This window comes from Theropithecus gelada, chromosome 3 (assembly GCF_003255815.1).
Source record: "Theropithecus gelada isolate Dixy chromosome 3, Tgel_1.0, whole genome shotgun sequence".
NCBI classification, from domain to species: Eukaryota; Metazoa; Chordata; class Mammalia; order Primates; family Cercopithecidae; genus Theropithecus; species Theropithecus gelada.
Window position 1 is genome coordinate 50,138,896 of NC_037670.1, and position 19,195 is coordinate 50,158,090.

At 56.9% G+C, this 19,195-nt stretch overlaps 1 protein-coding gene across 2 annotated transcripts in view; it reads right to left on the reverse strand.

Annotated features, from left to right (window-relative positions):
- Positions 1 to 18,432, reverse strand: part of ADAP1 (ArfGAP with dual PH domains 1) — a 64,100-nt gene extending 45,668 nt beyond the window's left edge. The window contains exons 1-2 of one of the 2 annotated variants that reach the window (XM_025380920.1): positions 18,330 to 18,432; positions 8,045 to 8,056 (exon numbers count right to left, since the gene is read on the reverse strand). In XM_025380920.1, coding sequence (XP_025236705.1) covers positions 8,045 to 8,056; positions 18,330 to 18,432 — 115 coding nt within the window. Of the gene's footprint in view, positions 1 to 8,044; positions 8,057 to 17,428; positions 17,789 to 18,329 lie in introns of those variants that run through there. The other variant, XM_025380919.1, reaches the window with a different exon arrangement.
- Positions 18,433 to 19,195: the final 763 nt, after the last annotated feature.

A 19,195-nucleotide genomic window follows, 5' to 3' on the forward strand; every position in this document is an offset into this window, starting at 1 on the left:
TGAGTGCCACAGCTCAGTCTTTCCGCTGCTGCACGCGAGAAACGTCTCATTCTGAAACGGCAAAGTGAGTCGTGGGGAACGTCCAGCCCCACCCTGGGGCGATGGCTAAGAGGGCTGCTGTGTGACTCTCGTGTTTTCTTCTGGCTCTGAACGACCCTTCACATTTCAAGGGAGTGGAATGGCTGAAAGGCGCCCCAGACAGAACAGTCTCTGGGGGAGATGAGTCATCTCTGAAATGCTTTTATTTTTAAGTGGAGGCTCTCCTGGGTGAGGCTGGTGGAAATCGAGGCACTCCCGACAAAAAGGTGCGGCTGTGGACCAGAGCCTGTTTGAGGAATCATGAGTGGAGAGGACCTCTCCCTTCAGGCCTGGCTGAGGATAGCCCCCCTCCCCGCGCTGATCAGGGCCCACCCTTGGCTGGTGGGGGACTCCCATGCCGGGCAATGGAGGCCCAGTGGTGCTGGGCCTGGCCTCCGAGTCACTGCCAGGAGGAGAGGCACCCAAGCGAGTTCCAACTGGGGATGATGGTGTGCATGAGAACCAGCAGGCCGGGCCTCTGGGATCTGGGGATCACGCCCGGCCTCTGGGATCTGGGGGTCACGCCCGGCCTCTGGGATCTGGGGGTCACTCCCGGCCTCTGGGATCTGGGGGTCACACCCGGCCTTTGGGATCTGGGGGTCACGCCGGGCCTCTAGGATCTGGGGGTCACGCCCAGCCTCTGGGATTTGGGGATCACGCCCGGCCTCTGGGATTTGGGGGTCACGCCTGGCTCTGGGATCTGGGGGTCATGCCCAGCCTCAGGGATTTGGGGGTCATGCCCGGCCTCTGGGATTTGGGGGTCACGCTGGGTCTCTGGGATTTGGGGGTCACGCCTGGCTCTGGGATCTGGGGGTCATGCCCAGCCTCTGGGATCTGGGGGTCACGCCTGGCTCTGGGATTTGGGGGTCATGCCAGGCCTCTGGGATCTGGGGGTCACGCCCAGCCTCTGGGATTTGGGGATCACGCCCGGCCTCTGGGATTTGGGGGTCACGCTGGGTCTCTGGGATTTGGGGGTCACGCCTGGCTCTGGGATCTGGGGGTCATGCCCAGCCTCTGGGATCTGGGGGTCACTCCCGGCCTCTGGGATTTGGGGGTCACACCCGGCCTCTGGGATCTGGGGGTCACTCCCGGCCTCTGGGATCTGGGGGTCACACCCGGCCTCTGGGATTTGGGGGTCACGCTGGGTCTCTGGGATTTGGGGGTCACGCCTGGCTCTGGGATCTGGGGGTCATGCCCAGCCTCTGGGATTTGGGGGTCACGCCCGGCTCTGGGATCTGGGGGTCATGCCGGGCCTCGGGGATTTGGGGGTCACACCTGGCCTCTGGGGCTTGGGGGTCACGCCCGGCCTCTGGGATTTGGGGGTCACGCCGGGTCTCTGGGGCTTGGGGGTCACACCCAGCCTCTGGGATCTGGGGGTCACACCGGGCCTCAGGGATTTGAGGGTCACGCCCAGCCTCTGGGGCTTGGGGGTCACGCCGGGCCTCTGGGATTGGGGGTCACACAGGGCCTCTAGGATTTGCGGGTTGTCTGTCACAGCTGTTAGGCTCCCTGATTAATGAAGTCTGTCTCCCCATTAATGTAGGCTTCTTGAGGACCCCAGACCCAGCACCCCCAGATCTGGCACAGAGCTCAGTCCAGAGCAGGTCTCCACGGGAGTTGTGAATGAAGGAGCCACCAACACCCCGACTTCAGCAGAGCCCCTGTCTTCGGGAGAGACCAAAGGCTTTCTCCTCACCCCTCGGTCAGTCGGCAAACATTTGCCAAGTGACCCTCTCGCAGGAACCAGGAGTTTTGCCTGTGCTGAGTAGGGCGGCTTTTGGGAGAAAGAATTCGGCTACAGGATCAGTAGTTGTTTGGTTTTGTGGGTTTTTTTTTTTTTTTTTTTTTGAGACAGGATCTTGCCCTGTCGCCCAAGGTGGAGTGCAGTGGTGCAATCACAGCTCACTGCAGCCTCCAACTCCTGGGCTCCAGCGATCCTCCTGCCTCAGCCTCCCAAGTAGCTGGAACTGCAGGCATGCACCAGCATACCCAGCTAATTTTTACAATTTTTGGTAGCGATTTTAAAATTTTGGTTGCCCAGGCTGGGCTTGAACTCCTGGGCTCAAGCGATCCTCCTGTCTTGGCCTCCCAAAGTGCTGGGATTACAGATGTGTGATGCCGTGTCTGGCCAGCAAAGTATTTAGTTACAGACTCCCCTGGAGAACAGGTGGGGAAGAACCACACTGAACTCCCAGGAGAGAGAGACCTGACTCCTCCCCCCGGGCTCCGTCTTCTCCCGAAGCCTTCATGAAAGATGCCGCAAATGCTTGGTGCATGGCTGTGCACGGGGCACCCGGCAGGCATGCCAGTCTCCGGGCCTCGGCCTCCTCATCTGTGGGATGGGACGGCACGAGCCACTTACAGGCGTAGTGGTCAACGTGAGCCCAGGTGGGAACATTGCTGCTCGGGGTGCAGTGGGGGCCCCCCTTCTCACAGCATGGCAATGCTGTTGGGTTCTGCTCTGACAGTGTGGACCACGGACCCAGGCTTCCTGTCTCATGGCCTTTATCTGCCCGTCTGGAAGTCCTGAGGGAGGCTGAGCAACAGCTACCAACAGCTAACCGCCCAGCCCAGGGTCCAGAATGCCTGTGTCCACCTCCATCCTCACTCGGGCGCTCCGGGGCAGGCTGTCCCTCTCCTAACCTGGAAGGAGGCCTGTTCACGGAACCTGCGGCGGGAGCTGGGCCTGGAAGGAGGCCTGTTCGCGGAACCCGTAGCGGGAGCTGGACTCTATGGGCATGGACCAGCTGCCTGTTGTTGTAAAGAAGGTGTTACTGGAACTCAGCCATGCCCGTTTATGAATTGTCTACAGCTGCTTTTGTGAGCAGTCGTTGACTAGCTGAGATGGAGACTCTACGGCCCTAAAATATTTACTGTCTTTTTTGTTGTTGTTTTTTGAGACAGTTTCGCTCTTGTTTCCCAGGCTGGAGTGCAATGGGGTGATCTTGGCTCACTGCAACCTCCGCCTCACAGGTTCAAGTGATTCTCCTGCTTCAGCCTCCTGAGTAGCTGGGATTGCAGGCATGCGCCACCACACCCGGCTAATTTTGTATTTTTAGTAGAGATGCGGTTTCACCATGTTGGCCAGGTTGGTCTCAAACTCCCGACCTCAGGTGATACGCCTGCCTCGGCCTCCCAAAGTGCTGGGATTACAGGTGTGAGCCACCACGCCTGGCCTGCTACCTGTCTTTTTAAGAAAAAGTTTGCTGGCTGGGCACGGTGGCTCACACCTGTAGTCGCAGCACTTTGGGAGGCCAAGGCGGGTAGATCACCTGAGGTCAGGAGTATGAGACCAGCCTGGCCAACATAGTGAAACCTCGCCTCTACTAAAAATACAAAAATTAGCCTGGCGTGGTGGCAGATGCCTGTAATCCCAGCTACTTGGGAGGCTGAGGCAGGAGAATCACTTGAACCCAGGAGATGGAGATTGCAGTGAGCTGAGATCGTGCCACTGCACTCCAGCCTGGGCAACAGAGTGAGACTTTGTCTCAAAAAAAAAAAAAGAAAAAGTTTGCCAATCTCTGCTTAGAGGGAAAAATGGGTGTGGCACAGATGGGTGAGCCCAAGAAGGGCTTGTAAGTAGGACTGATAGCTTACAGCCATTACTAATATAGCCTATCTTTGACAAACCAGATACAAGTGAAGCTAGGGAGTGGTTACAACCTGTCCTGACCTCTTGCAACTGGCACAAGGTCCCCCTGGTGTAAAGTTAAGAGATCGTCTTGGCCGGGCGCGGTGGCTCAAGCCTGTAATCCCAGCACTTTGGGAGGCCGAGACGGGCGGATCACGAGGTCAGGAGATCGAGACCATCCTGGCTAACACAGTGAAACCCCGTCTCTATTAAGAAATACAAAAAACTAGCCGGGCGAGGTGGCGGGCGCCTGTAGTCCCAGCTACTCGGGAGGCTGAGGCCGGAGAATGGCGTGAACCCGGGAGGCGGAGCTTGCAGTGAGCTGAGATCCCACCACTGCACTCCAGCCTGGGCGGCAGAGCGAGACTCCGTCTCAAAAAAAAAAAAAAAAAGAGATCGTCTGATGCAAACCTGTCACATCCTCCTGGTATTCATGTGTGAGGATATACATGTGTGCATGCATACCCACAGACACAATATGAACAGCCTACTGGGGAGGGCTCAGGGAATTTAACATGAAGAAATAGAGACACCAGCCAGGTGTGGGTGCTCACACCTGTCATCCCAGCATTTTGGGAGATTGAGGCAGGAGGATCACTTGAGCCCAGGAGGTGGAGGTTGCAGTGAGCTGAGATGGTGCCACTACACTCCAGCCTGGGTGTCACAGACCCTGTCTCTCATACACACACACACACACACAATATGGAGACATGAAGACCTTTTACATAAGAATCAAAAGATGAGAGCCAGTTAAATCAAGTGTGTTGGAGACAGGGGCAATACAAGGTTGTCGCTGGAAGGGCAGGAAGTTTGTACCATTTTTAAAAAGTTTTTGTGGAGTTTTACTAGGATGACTAAAATTTAAAAGATGGATACTACCAAGTGTTGATGAGGATACAGAGCAACTGGAACTCTCATCCACTGCTGGTAGAAGTACAAATCAGTCCAACCCACTCTGAAAACAGCTTGTCAGTTTCTTACATAGTTAAAGATATATCTCCCATATGACACAGCCACTCTACTCCTAGGAATTTGCCCAAGGGAAATCAAAACGTAAGTCCATAAAAAGATGTACATCCAATAGTATATAAAAAGAGTAATACACCATGAGCAACAGGGGTTTTTACCAGTAATGCAAGGTTGGTTTAACATTTGACCATCAATCAATGTCATTCACCATATTTACAGATTAAAGAAGAAAAAAACATACAATCGTTTCAACAGATGCAAAAAATGTTGGCAAAATGCAACGTCCTGATAAAACTCTCAGAAAACTAAGAATAGAGGGGAATTTCCCCAATCTGATATAGAGGATCTATGAAACATTTACAGCACATGTCATATTCAAGGGAGAATGGCTGACTGCTTTCCCCCAAGATCAAGAACAGGACAAGAATGTCTGTCCTAACCACTCCTAGTCATCATTGAGCTAGAGATTCTAGTCAGTGCAATAAGGCAATATAAAGAAAGAAAAAGCATCTAGATTGGAAAGGAAGAGCTAAAACTATCTTCATTAACAGACAACATGATTGTCTATGTAGAAAATACAAGAGATTCTATTAAAAACAACTATGAGAACAAGTTTAGTAAGGTTGCAGGATACAAGATAAATATACAAAAATCAATTGTATTTCTATACACTAGCAAGCATTCAGAAATTGAACATTTAAAAATACCATTTATAATAGCATAAAATGTATGAAAGAGGGATAAATGTGATGAGATATGAAACATAGGACACTGAAAACTACAAAATATTGCTCAGAGAAATTAAATAAGACCTATAGATTTGGAAAGAGATAACGTTTTCATGGGTTGGGAGACTCAACACTAATAACACATATATTCTCTCCAAATTATAGATTCAATGCAATCCCAATCAGAATTTCAACAGGATTTTAAAAATAGAAATGAACAAGCTGATTCTAAAATTCATATGTAAATGCAAAGGACCTAGAATAGCTAAAACAACTTAGAAAAAAGACAAGGAGGGGGAACTAACACTACTTGTTTTCAGAACTCATTATAAAATTACAGTTTTATTAAGACAGTGTGGTGGTATTGGCACAAAAACGGATGAACAGATCAATGGAACGGAATCGGGAATCTAGAAATAAACCCACATATATGTGGACAACTAATTATCAGCAAAGATATAAAGCCAGTTCAGGAGAGAGCAAACAATCTTTCCTACCAACAGTGCTGGAACAATCAGGTATCATCCACAACACAGTAAACAACCCATACCTCTCACCATATCCAAAAATTATCCCAAAATGCATGATGGTGCTAAAGGTAAAACCTAAAACCATAAAATTTTAAAAGAAAACAGGAGAAAAGTCTCTGTAACTTTGGGTTAGGCAAAGATTTTCTCAGATACAACAACAAAGGCAGAATCCACTGAGAGAGAGAGAGGAGGAGGAAGAGAGAGAGGAGGAGGAGAGGACGAGGAAGAGAGAGAGGAGGAGGAAGAGAGAGAGAGAAATTGACTTCATCAGAATTATTATTATTATTATTATTATTATTGAGACAGGGTCTTGCTCTGTTGCCCAGGCTTGAGTGCAGTGGGGCAATCATGGCTCACTGCAGCCTCGACCTCCTGGATTCAAGTGATCCTCCTGCCTCAGCCTTCTGAGTAGCTAGGACTACAGGTGTGTGCCACCATACCCAGCTACTTTTTAAAATTTTCTGTAGAAACAAGGTATTGCTATATTGCCCAGGCTGGTCTCTAACTCCTGGGCTCAAGCAATCCTTCCACCTCAGCCTCCCAAAGTACTGGGATTACAGGCGTGAGCCACTTCGCCTAACCAAGTCCCTGTTTTATTTATTTTTCTTTCTTTTTTAGCTTTTTTTTTTTTTTTTTTTTTTCTGAGACAGAGTCTCACTCTGTCACCCAGGCTGGAGTGCAGTGGTGCGATCTTGGCTCACTGCAACCTCTGCCTCTTGGGTTCAAGCAATTCTCCTGTCTCAGCTTCCCAAGTAGCTGGGATTATAGGAGCCCACCACCATGCCTGGCTAATTTTTGTATTTTTATTTTTATTTTTATTTTTATTTTTATTTTTTTGAGACAGAGTCTTTGCTCTGTCACCCAGGCTGGAGTGCAGTGGCGTGAACTCGGCTCACTACAAGCTCCGCCTCCCGGGTTTACGCCATTCTCCTGCCTCAGCCTCCCGAGTAGCTGGGACTACAGGCGCCTGCCACCACGCCCGGCTAGTTTTTTGTACTTTTAGTAGAGACGGGGTTTCACCGGGTTAGCCAGGATGGTCTCGATCTCCTGACCTTGTGATCCGCCCATCTCGGCCTCCCAAAGTGCTGGGATTACAGGCGTGAGCCACCGCGCCCAGCCCAATTTTTGTATTTTTAATAGAGACAGCGTTCACCATGTTGGCCAGGCTGGTCTCAAACTCCTGACCTCAGGTGATCCGCCTGCCTCGGCCTCCCAGAGTGCTGGGATTATAGGCGTGAACCACCGAGCCCAGCCTATTTTTAACAATTTTTAATCTTTAATTTTTGTGGGTACATAGTAGGTGTATATATTTACAGGGTCCACGAGACATTTTGCTACAGGCATAGCAATGTGAAATAATCATATCACGGGAAACAGGGTACCCATCACCTCAAGTGTGTATCATTTCTTTGTATTACAAACAATTCAATTATACTCTTTTAGTCATTTTTACAAGTACAATAAATTATTGTTGACAATCGTCACCCTGTTGTGATATCAAATACTGTATCTTATTCTATTCTTTGTACCCATGAACCATCCCCACTCTACCCACCCTGAGACCCTGTTTTAAAGAAAGATTCAGACCCTGGGATTGAAGAGCCCGGGGTGGGGGTGACTCTGGGCAACGTCTTAAGGCCTCGGGTCACTGGGAGAGTGACCCCCACAAGCCCTTGAAGGCACTGAAATAGAAGGTGGCCTCCTGGTTTGACTATGCTGAAGCTCTGCAGGGTGGGCTCGTGTGTGCGTGTTTGTGTGTGTGTGTGTGTGTGTGTATGTGCGTGCAGGGAGACGGGGAGCTAGAGCCCCCCCAGCTTCCAGCAAGGAAAAAGGCTGGCTGGTCCCTGAGGCAGAAGGGACGGGCTGACTCTTCTGTTTTCCAAGTGGCCGAGGTTGGGCTGGGCAGGCCTCCTCCTCAGGCTGCTGGGCATGGCCAGGCCTCCTCCTCAGGCTGCTGGGCATGGCCAGGCCTGCCTGCATCTGCAAATGCCCACAGCCCATCGGAGCGAAAAGGGGCAGGGTGCCCACTCTCAGGGACCCTCCAGGGTGGAAAGGGAGCTGGTCTGACACTCCAGCAGCAGGGCCCCCACAGGCCCACACAGGAGGGCCTCTCCCTAAGCCTGGCTCCACTCCAGCTGCCCTCCACTCGGGGCATGGAACTGTGGGGCCGGCCCTGTTTCTGCCCAGGACCACTTCTGGGTTCCCAGGGCTGTGGAATTTTCTTCCAAAATGCCTGGAGTCGGCATCCACGGCCTGTGTTCTCCCCAGGACAGGCACAAGGCCAGCAGGTGCACACTGGGCCCAAGGGTGGCTGCAGCATGGCTGATGTGGTGGTGGAGATGGAGGCCCCGAGTGCCAGGTGGGGAGGGGGCAGGCCCAAGGCTCCAGCCCCCACAAACATCCAGGCTGCCAGCACCATCTCCAGGAGCTGCCTCCTCCTCGGAGACTCTGCCCACAGCCGCCAGCCTCTTTCCCTCCCTCCTCCCAGCCCGGCTGTGCCCTGCCGGCTCCCAGGCTGCCCGAGGTGACTCAGCCGCTCACCATTTCCGGAGCTGGTCTGGGGCACCTGGGCAGGTGAGCCACTTCCTTGGGCTGAGCCAGGTGGGGTAGGCGTGTCCCCCAAGCCAAGGCCCAGGCTGGGGCATGGGCAGGGGGAAGGGCAGCAGCCAAGCCTGGCTCCAGAGACCTTTGCCCTCCCAAGGCTGATGCACAGCAGAGATCCTGGTGCGATCAAGGCTGGGTTGGACGCTGGCTCTGGCCAGGCAAGCAAGGGGAAGCCAAGGTGGGACGGCACCCTTGGGGGAGGGACTCTGGTGCCCACTGCCCTTTACAGCTACCTGAGGTGGGGCATGCGTGGCTGTCCCCCAGGCACACTGCGCCCAGCCCCACTCCGAGACCCAGGCCCGGGGCACACAGCATCCAGCCCCACCCCGAGACCCAGGCCCCAGGCACGCGGCGCCCGGCCCCACGCCGAGACCCAGGCCCCCGGCCCCCAGCCCCCTCACACTCACAGTCGGCCCTGGTCGCATTTCACTGTGAGGATGGGGCCCATTGGTGCTAGGAACAGGCCCTCCCACGACCCAGATCCAATGGCCCCAGATCCAACTTGGTTCAGGGGCACGTGCCCCTCTCCTGGATCCCTCCTAGCAGCACTTGGACACAGTCCACTTTCAGAATCCCCCCAGGACCTCCCCAGGCTCTGCCCTGCCCTCTGTCTTCCCGCCCTCTCTCCCTCCTGCTGCTCCAGCCCCATAGCAGGAATCCCACGGTGAAGGCCATCCCCAGTCCTCCCTGGACCCACCCTGACCTGGAGCCAACTCCCTGGGGCCCCCACCCCGCGCCCCTCCACACTCTTCGGGGCCCTCGCACAGGGCCGACTCCTCTGCGGCCCATCTGGTCTCTCCGCTGTCAAACCCTATTTTTGGAACTCGATAGAGGTGGTGGTTGAACAGCATGGTGAATGTTCTAAATGCCACTGAATTTTCACTTTGAAATGATTAACTTGAGGCTGGGCCGGGCGGCTGACGCCTGCAATCTCAGCACCTTGAGAGGCCGAGGTGAAAGGCTGGAGCCCAGGAGTTCGAGACCAGCCTGGGCAACACAGTGAGACCCCAAGACGCCATCCTTATGAAAGAACTTCCTATAAAAGGTTAACTTTTTCGTATGAATTGCACCTCAATTTGGGGTTTGGTTTTTTTTATTTTTGCTTTTTTTGAGAGAGGGTCTCTGTCACTCAGGCTGGAGTGCAGTGGTGCGATCACAGTTCACTGCAGACTTGGCCTCCTGGGCTCAGGTAATCCTCCCACGTCAGCTTCCTGAGTAGCTGGGACCACAGGTGTGCACCACCACATCTGGCTAATTTTTTGGTAGTTTTTGTCTGTTTGTTTTAGAGATGGGGATCTCACCATGTTGGCCAGGCTGGCCTTGAACTCCTGAGCTCAAGTGATCCTCCCACATCAGCCTCCCAAAGTGCTGGGATCACAGGTGTAAGCCACCGCGCCTGACCTCGATTTTTTAAAAAAGGAGAGAGAGAGACACAATTCACACACTGGCGACCCCTGTCTCTACCTCGGGCCTCTTTCCTCCAGAGCTGTCCGTGCGGGCTAGTGTCCTCTTGGCAGCCACCGCGGCTTCTCACAGAGCCTCACATTGCAGGCCCCTCCCATCTCCCTGGACACTGCTCCCATGTCTCCTCAGCGAGTGAGGTGCTGGCTAAAGGCCTGGGCATCTTCATTTCTACTCTGCCCACCACACCCCGACATCCCGTTGACCAGCAAATATTTCAAGACGATCCAGGCTTTCACCCTCCCCACACTCACTCCCTGCCCTAGGCCTAGCCATTGCCACCCGGCCTCGGTCACTGCAGCAGTGTCCCATGCACCTCCTGCCCCTGCGCTGGCCCTACTTGCCCTGGATCCTACGACGCGTCGTGGGCTGGGACCCTCCTCGGCTCACACAATTCCCATGGTTCCCATCTCACCGAGTCACACCACAGCCCTCCCAGTGTCCCCCAGCCCTGCGTGGCCCCACAGCCACCTCTGACCCGATCTCCCCGCCCTGCTCTGGGCACACTGGCCTCCTCGCTTCTCCTTTGACGTGTGAGGTGCACGGCTACCCCCACACCCCACACCGCCAGCCCCTTTACCTCATTCCCTCTTCCGGAGGGGCCGTCTCTCTCCTCCACTGAGGATCCAGCACTGCCAGGGACCCGCTCCTCACCCCACACCTTGGCCACCCCACAGCCTGCCCTGAACCCACTCTATTCCAGCTGGGCCTTTCCCGCTCACAACCCCGGAGCCCCAGCCCCTATCCTGAATCTGGAGGACCTGACCCAGCCACTTCCGTCCCTCCCTCCTCACCCCATGTCTACCCTGACCCCTTGCCTGGCTGGGATCCGAGGTCCATCAGTACAATACCCTCTGCTCCTCGCCCCTCCTTCCGTCATTCAGTACGGAGCCCATTTCTACACCCACCGAACAGAACAGGCCCTGCAGAAGGCGCTTCATGGTGGCCCAAGTTTCGGCTTCCCTCCCCTCTGGCCTGGCCCCCTGTTTCTATGAGGAAAACAGTCACTTCCAAGGCCTTCTCCTGCACGCCAGGCTGAGTTCCCACTGCAGGACTCTGCCCTGGTCTTAGCAGAACTCCTCCAAATGCATCTCCAGGTGCCGTGACCCCCTCCGGCCTCTCATCCCCTGGCCAAGCTGTCACCACCACCACCTGGACAGTGACTTGGGGTCAGTTTGCTCCTCCTGACCCACCTCCCAGCCCGCAGGTGCCTAGTTCTCCTTCCTGAAAATGCGTTTATGTGGCATCCAAGATTCTACGTCCTTTTGTTTTTCTTGAGACAGAATCTCACTCTGTTGCCCAGGCTGGAGTGCAGTGGCATGATCTTGGCTCACTGCAACCTCTGCCTACCAGGTTCAAGCGATTCTCCCACCTCAACCTCCCAAGTAGCTGGGATTATAGGCGCACACCACCACACCTGGCTAATTTTTGTATTTTTAGTAGAGATGGGATTTCACCATGTTGGCCAGAATGGTCTCAATCTCCTGACCTCATGATCCTCCCGTCTTGGCCTCCCACAGTGCTGGGATTACAGGCGTGAGCTACCACTCCTGGCCCTCACTCACAATTCTTACTCCACCCTCGGCCCTACCTGTCCCCGAGTGCTGTCACCATCTGTCTTTGTCTCTCCTCCAAGGAACAACAGATGCTGAGAGCAAAGGCCCGGTTCGGTCCCATCTCCCTGAGCTCCAGTGACAGCGCAGGGAAAGGCACTCAGTACACGTGCATGGAGCGGGAGACGGCGCCTTGCCCGCCGGAGTCCAGGGGAGGGCGCCGCTGGAGTTCAGCCCTTGTGGGCTTCTGCCTTCCGGGGGCGCGTGAGCACACACCTTCTGGCCACACGACCACGTGCCGCCTCAGCCACCGTGGACCCCGCCAAGTCCCTTCCTGTTTCCTCATTCTTTCATTTGCAAAATGGGGCCATGCAGCCACCTGACGGGTGATGGGAGAAGCAGTCGGGGGATGCGGCTGGCTGCCAGGTACTGCCACAGAGCAAGGCTTGGCAAATGCCTCTGAGTCTAAAACGGCAGTGGCCCTAGGAGCACAGGGCCTGGGGGCAGGGGCAGCGCCACACCTCACCCGAGATGTGTCCAGAGCGGAGGTCTAACTCAGCGTCTGTGCGTCGGGGGAAGCTGGCTGCCGTCACAGCCAGCCCAGCGGCTCAAGGAGTCCACAAAGAGGTAACCTTGGCCCACACCACAGCTCTGGTGCATCTGGAGACGGGGGCTGGTCTAGGCTGAAGTCAGGGGGAGCCTGGCCAGGGCCTGGGCACCAAGCACAGGGCAGAAGGAAAGGCCTCCAGCTCCTCCCGGCCCTGAGCACCAGCTCATCGCCCGTACCAGCCCTCCACACCCGGCCGCAGGGCAGGCAGGCAGGAGGGTGGGCACATGTGACCTGCTGGCCTGTGGCTTGAGTGTAAAACCAGGTAGGGGAGACCTGTCTAGCAGTTCCTCAACCAGTTAAACACAGAATTGCCAAAGGACCCAGCACCTCCCGTCCTGGGTACAGACCAAAACAACCTGAAGCAGGCTCTCTAAGAGACGTCTACGCCCTCACGCTCACACAGCACGATGCACAACGGCCCAGAGGTGGTAGCAGTCCAGTGTCTGCCTGCAGACAAACGGGCACATGCAATGTGTTCCTCCACACAGGATATGATCCTGTCTTCACACGCAAGAAATCTCAGCACTCGCCACAGCATCCGTGAACCTGGAGACATTAGGCTGAGTGAAACTGGCTGGTCACAAAAGAATGAATACCGCACTGTTTCACTCCTACGAGGTCCCTGGAGTCATAAGATTCATAGAGACAGAAAGTAGAGGCTGGGCACGGTGGCTCACGCCTGTCATCGCAGCCGTTTGGGAGGCCAAGGTGGGAAGATCATCTGAGGTCAGGAGTTCAAGACCAGCCTGGCCAACACGGCGAAACCCTGTCTCTACTGAAAATACAAAAATTAGCTGAGCGTGGGGGCCTGTGCCTGTAATCCCAGCTACTTGGGGGACTGAGGCAGCAGAATTGCTTGAACCCAGGAGGCAGAGGTGGCAGTGAGCTGAGATCACCCCACTTCATTCCAGCCTGGGGAACAGAGCAAGACTCTGTCTCAAAAAAACAAAAAAAGAAAAAAGAAAGTAGAAGGGTGGGTGCCCCAGACTGCGGAGAGGAAATCTGGAGCCGTTGTTGAATGGGGACAGAGCTTCAGTTTGGGAAGATGAGGAGGTTCTGGAGATGACGGTGCTGGCAGTGGCACGGTGAGGTGAATGTGCTCAAGGCCCCTGAACTGTGCACTCAAAACGATGAGAAGGTAAATTTTTATTTTTTTAAAAATCCGGCCGGTCGCAGTGGCTCATGCCTGTAATCCCAGCACTCTGGGAGGCTGAGGCAGGAGGATCACGAGGTCAGAAGATCGAGACCATCCTGGCTAACACGGTGAAACCCCGTCTCTACTAAAACTACAAAAAATTAGCCAGGCGTGGTGGTGGGTGCCTATAGTCCCAGCTACTCGGGAGGCTGAGGCCGGAGAATGGTGTGAACCCAGGAAGTGGAGCTTGCAGTGAGCTGAGATCCGGCCACTGCACTCCAGCCTGGGCAACAGAGCGAGACTCCATCTCAAAAAAAAAAAAAAAAAAATCCAACCTAGTTTGGCTGCTGCCCTGGGGAGTGAAGGGAGTCTGCCCAGCCCCCGCCCACATTCAGCAGCCTTCTTCCCACCCTCACCCATGCCAGGCCAAATTCCTGAAACTCCTCCCCACCAAGGGAATTGCTACCAGCAATTTCTGAAATGTCACCTCGGCCCTGAAGCCTTCCTGGGTTGAATGAGGAGGCTGAGCTGTGAGTCTGCCCCATCGGCCTTGCAAGCACAGGCTCGGGTTCCACGGAGCCTCAAGGACTGGCCTCCAGGGTCACTCATGCCCCATTATCCCTGGGGCTGGGGCCACCCCGGAGCCTGGATCTGGCTGGGACCTCAGATGTGGAATGAAGGAGCAATACCTAAACCACCAGGGCCTCCACAAGAGGGTCCCAGCCATCTTCCTGCTTCTTAGAAACAGAATTCCTCTCAGAGCCAGGCCTCCAGAACCGAGGGCCCAGGGTGCCCCTGGGATTGTCGGGTCCATCTGGTGCTCCAGGTGCCTCAGACACCCAGGTGACACGAAGTACCAGTCACCACCTGCTATCCAACCCAGTTAAAGAGCCCAGACACAGGCCAGGCGCGGTGGCTCATGCCTGTAATTCCAGCATTTTAGGAGGCCGAGGCAGGAGGACTGCTTGAGGCCAGGAGTTCGAGACCAGCCTGGCCAACATGGCAAAACCCTATCTCTACCAAAAAAACAAACAAACAAACAAACAAAAAATTAGGCTGGGAGCAGTGGCTCACACACCTGGAATCCCAGCACTTTGGGAGTCCGAGGCAGGTGGATCACTTGAGGTTAGGAGTTCGAGACCAACCTGGCCAATATGATGAAACCCCATCTCTACTAAAAACACAAAAATTAGCCAGGGGTGGTGGTGCACGCCTGAAATCCCAGTGACTTGGGAGACTGAGGCAGGAGAATGAGAATCGCTTGAACCGGGAGTTGGAGGTTGCAGTGAGCAAAGATCACGCCACTGCACTGCAGCTTAAGTGACATCAAGAGATTCTCTTAAAAAAAAAAAAAAAAAAAAAATTAGCGGGCATGGTGGCATGGACCCGTAATCCTAGCTACTCGAGAGGCTGAGGTGCGAGGACTGCTTGAGTCCCAGAGGCAGAGGCTGCAGTGAGTTGAGATTGAGCCACTGTACTCCAGCCTGGGTGACACAGCGGGACCTTATCACAAAATAAAAAAGAAAAAAGAGCTCAGACACCCCAGTCCTCCCAGGGCATCAGACGGGCTGAGACTCAAAAAGGAGAATATGTCTGTTTTTCTTTTTTTTTTGAGACAGGGTCTCACTCTGGCCTAGGATGGAGTGTATCACTGCAGCTTCCAACTCCTGGCCTCAAGCGATCCTCCCGCCTCAGCCTCCCAAAGTGTTGGGATTACAGGCGTGAGCCACTGCGCCTGATTCCTGTCCTCTGTTGCAATTAGGCAGGCAGCGCCAAGGATGCACAGAGGCACCTCCTCCCTCCCCCAAGCCCCACCCAGGATGGAGACCCCCACCCAGGTCTTGCAGGACAGTGGGTCCAAGCACGCCCCAACTCGCCCACTTGCCAGGCCTGTGAGGAGAGGCTCTCTGGGTGGCCGCTGGGTGAGGACCTGTTCAAGGTCAGGGGAACCCACTAGTGGGACAGATCATGAGAGTTTGGAAGGAGCTTCTGTGGAGGCCTCAGAGACCCCCAGACCATGTGGCTTCCCTCACACGGCCAGTAGGTGGGGCCTGCTCAAGTCCACCCCAGCACCCACAGGCCTGGCGTTCAAAGGTGGCCTGGGACTGTCTGATGTCCTGCTGTCCGGGTCTGCACCAGCCAAGAGCCAGTGCACAGGACAGTGTTCTGAGGAAAGCAGAACGTGCTGGTCACCCCAGTCCCCATCAATACTGGAGTGGCTCCTTGTCACCCAGCTGGGCCACAGCAGGAACAGGAGATCCCAGAGCAGCCGCATCAGCAAAGCAGCATAGTGCCCTCGAGGGTGTGCCATGGGGTCATGGGGGGCCGGGCAGCCCCCCATCTCCTGACACCTCCTGTTCCACCCTGTGGCCACAGCCCTGGGGAGCGGGGACAAGCACAGCGGCCGGATGTGACCCATATCCCCAGCTCCAGTTTGCAAGGCATCAGTCTCCCTGGCTGTGAAATGAGAACAACCCCTCACAGCATCCCCGCTCCATGGCGCTACCCGACAGAGGAGGCGAGTCACTGAGGTCATGGACCAATTCTGAGAAAGCACAGGTGCGGCCCTGTGCCCAGCAGCACCGGGCAGGGGGAGGGCCGAGAACAGCTCTGTGGTGGGCCAGGCACACCTGCACCCACTGGGAGGGGAGGGCCACTGAAGGGCCCAGCAGGCCAGGGAAGTGCCCTCTTTCTTCCTCCTGCCAGGCTGGGAGGCCCAGAGGGCAGCTGGAGAGGGGCTCTGAGTCCAGAGAAGCTGCTCCCAGGCTGTGTGGCCAGGGATCAGAGGTTCAGAGACAAGCCCAGCTCCCCTCCCCGTGGGCCACAGCAACCCCAGGCCAGGCCCTTTCCCACTGACTCTCCAGGGGAGCATTCCTGAACAGGAGGAAATAAAGATCTGGGGTAAGAGATTCTCCTGCGAGCCAGCCCAGGGGGCCGCCCCCACCACACCATTGCACTGGCCCTGCAGCCGCCCTGCCTCAGGAGACCACGGAAAGGCCGTGGGTCCTGCCTGTCTTTCCAGAAAAGCCTGTCACTATCTCCCCTCTGGGACACCCCAGCTCCTGGTGTGGACTCTCGGGCCAAGCTGTGGCTGGACAGCAGCCACTACGACCTGGGGCCGGCAGAGACCCCTCCATCCCAGAGGGAATCAGATCCTATTTCCGGGGTGTCCAGAGACTGCATGCTGAACCAGGGCCTTGGGGGCAAATGCAGGGTCTTCCCCCGCTCTCTCCCTGGGGACCTCAGCCATCCTTGGTGAGTTTAGGTTTGTCCCAAGGGGCTCAGGCTATTGGCCCCCAGATTCCTGGTGTGCCTGGGGTGGCAGGACTGCCCTGGCAGGGCCCTCTCCCCACAGCGCAGCCGGCCTGGGGCTGACAGCTCCGAAGCAGGGCAGGGCTGGTCTGGGCACTGGGCCCCGTTCACAGCCAATGGCAGGACCAGTGGCCTGGAAGGGAGGGACTCCGCGCCTTTGGACTCCTGTGCCTTGAAATCCCACAGACCTAGGAACCGAGTCAGGGATGCCCGGCCGGGAGAACGAACGGGCGGGCGGCAGGTGGACGAGGACCTGCGTCCGGCCCCACCTCTTCCAGGCCTCACCTGTCCTGGCGCCCGCCCCGGAGCAGCCAGGTGCAGGGAGCCGGGGGAGGGGCGCCGCTCACACCCAGGGACCCCCGGTGCGGGGAGGGAGTGCGGCATGACGTCACCGCGAGGTGGCCCCGGAGCCGGGGGACCCCACAGTCCAGCAGAGCCCTCCAGCCGGCGGCCCATTCCCTCCCTGCAGCCAGCCCCGATTTCCTCTTTCTGTGCGGAGCCCGAGCTTTCGCAACGCGGCGGGCGGTCCGCGGTGACCGTCAGACACGCAGCCCGGAGGGGGAGGGGAGGCGGCGGCAGGGGGGTTTCCGGGGGTCCTGGGGGCGCCTCCCGCTCCACCCGGCCCGGGGAGACGTCCGGGTCCCGCAGGTGCAGCCGGGCCCGGGCCCCATCCGAGCGCCGGCCCGGTGTTCAGCACCGCCACCCCCGCGGCGTCCGCGGTCCCCCGCCCGGTCCCTGGGGCCCACCCAGGACCCACCCGGCACCCCGCGCCCACCCGGGACCCACCCGGCCCCGCGCCCACCCGGCCCACACCTACCCGGGGCGCCGCAGTCCGCGCAGCGCGCGTTCCCCGGCCGCTGCAGCAGCTCCAGGACCGCCCTGCGCCGCTCCTTGGCCATGGCCGCGATGCGCCCGCGATGCCGATGCCGGGGCCGGGGCCGGGAGCGTCCGCCGGCTCGCTAGGGCCCCGCGCAGGCCGCCCGCCGCCGCCGCCCCTGCGCCATGCCGGGCGGCCTCAGCCCGCGCGCCGGTTCCGCATTCCCGCCGCCCTCCGGGCTCCGCCGCCGCCGCTCGTGTCTCCGCCGCGGTCGCTGAGCGAGTGCCGGCGCGGGGCCCGGGGCGCACGCTGCGCTCTGGCCGGCAAGGCCCGCGGGCGGCCCCCAGCGGTGCAGGCGAGCGTGTGGCCTCCTCCCTCGGCCGCTCCGGCGCCCCCAGCCCGCGCGCCCCAGGGACCCACCGGGAAGTAGCCCGCTGCCCGCCCCTCATCCGCGCGCAGCATCCCACCTGCCTGGGCGAGAGGCCGCCCCAAAACCTGGCCGGACTGGATGGGACCCTCGTGCCGCCACGCGCGCTGGGACGGAACCTGCACACCTACTGTGGGGGGTGCAGAGGGCACCTGCCGAGCCCCCCAAGACCATGGGCATGGGGGTGCTCATGCAAGGCAGGCGTGTGTGTTCTGCGCTAGGGACCAGGGCGCTCACACCATCCCTGCCTGGGAGGGGCGGCCAGCAAGTGACAAACGCCAGCATCCCAGGGCACTGAGGCCGCAGAGGCCCCAGAGGGAGCCTCCCCCTGAGACCCACCCAGCTGCCCACCACCCACAGAGGGGACCCTCTGAGCACTCCTCCCACTCAGGCTGGCTGAGGGGCTCGGCCGGGACTTCACATGGGGGCTGACAGGTAACAAAAAGCCTGGTTTTGATGTCGCCTTCCCCAGACTTGGGTGCCCTTCCTCTGCACACCCCAGCGTCTTTTCAAATTCTTTCCATTTTCTTCTTATACTGTTAGTGCAGTACGCCCGGCTGAAAACAAACTGGAACATACCAGACTGAAAAAGGAAAGCCTCCCCCCGCTGCCTTCCAGGCAACCACTATTAACAAACAATTCCTCAGCCCCTTCCAGAATGAACGGTCTGAGGCCTGTGGCCTTTCATTTATTTAATCATTTATGGAGACAGGGTTTTGGCTAAGGGCTGTAATCTCAGCACTTTGGGAGGCCAGGGCCGGTGGATCGCTTGAGCTCAGCAGTTTGAGACCAACCTGGGCAACATGGCAAGACCCCATCTCTACAAATACAAAATTTAGCCAGGTGTGACGGTGGGGGCCTGGAGTCCCAGTTACTCAGGAGACGGAGGCAGGAGGATCACTTGAGCCCAGAAGCTGAGGCTGCAGTGAGCTATGATGGTGTCACTGCACTCCAGCCTGGGGAAGAGAGGGGAGACCTTGTCTCTAAAAAAAAAGAATTTTTTTTTTTTTTTGGTAGAGATGGGGATCTTCCTATGTTGCCAGGCTGGTCTTGAAGTCCTGGGTTCAAGTGATCCTCCTGTCTCAGCCTCCCAAAGTCCTGGGATTACAGGCGTGAGCACTGTGCCCAGACTCTTTCTTTTTGAATGGTTGTATTCTACTCAAAAGTTCGGCTGGGTGTGGTGGCTCATGCCTATAATCCTAGCACTTTGGGAGGTCGAGGCAGGTGGATCACCTGAGGTCAGGAGTTCAAGGCCAGCCTGACCAACATGGCGAAACCTCGTCTCTACTAAATACGAAGAAATTAGCTGAACGTGGTGGCGCATGCCTGTAATCCCAGCT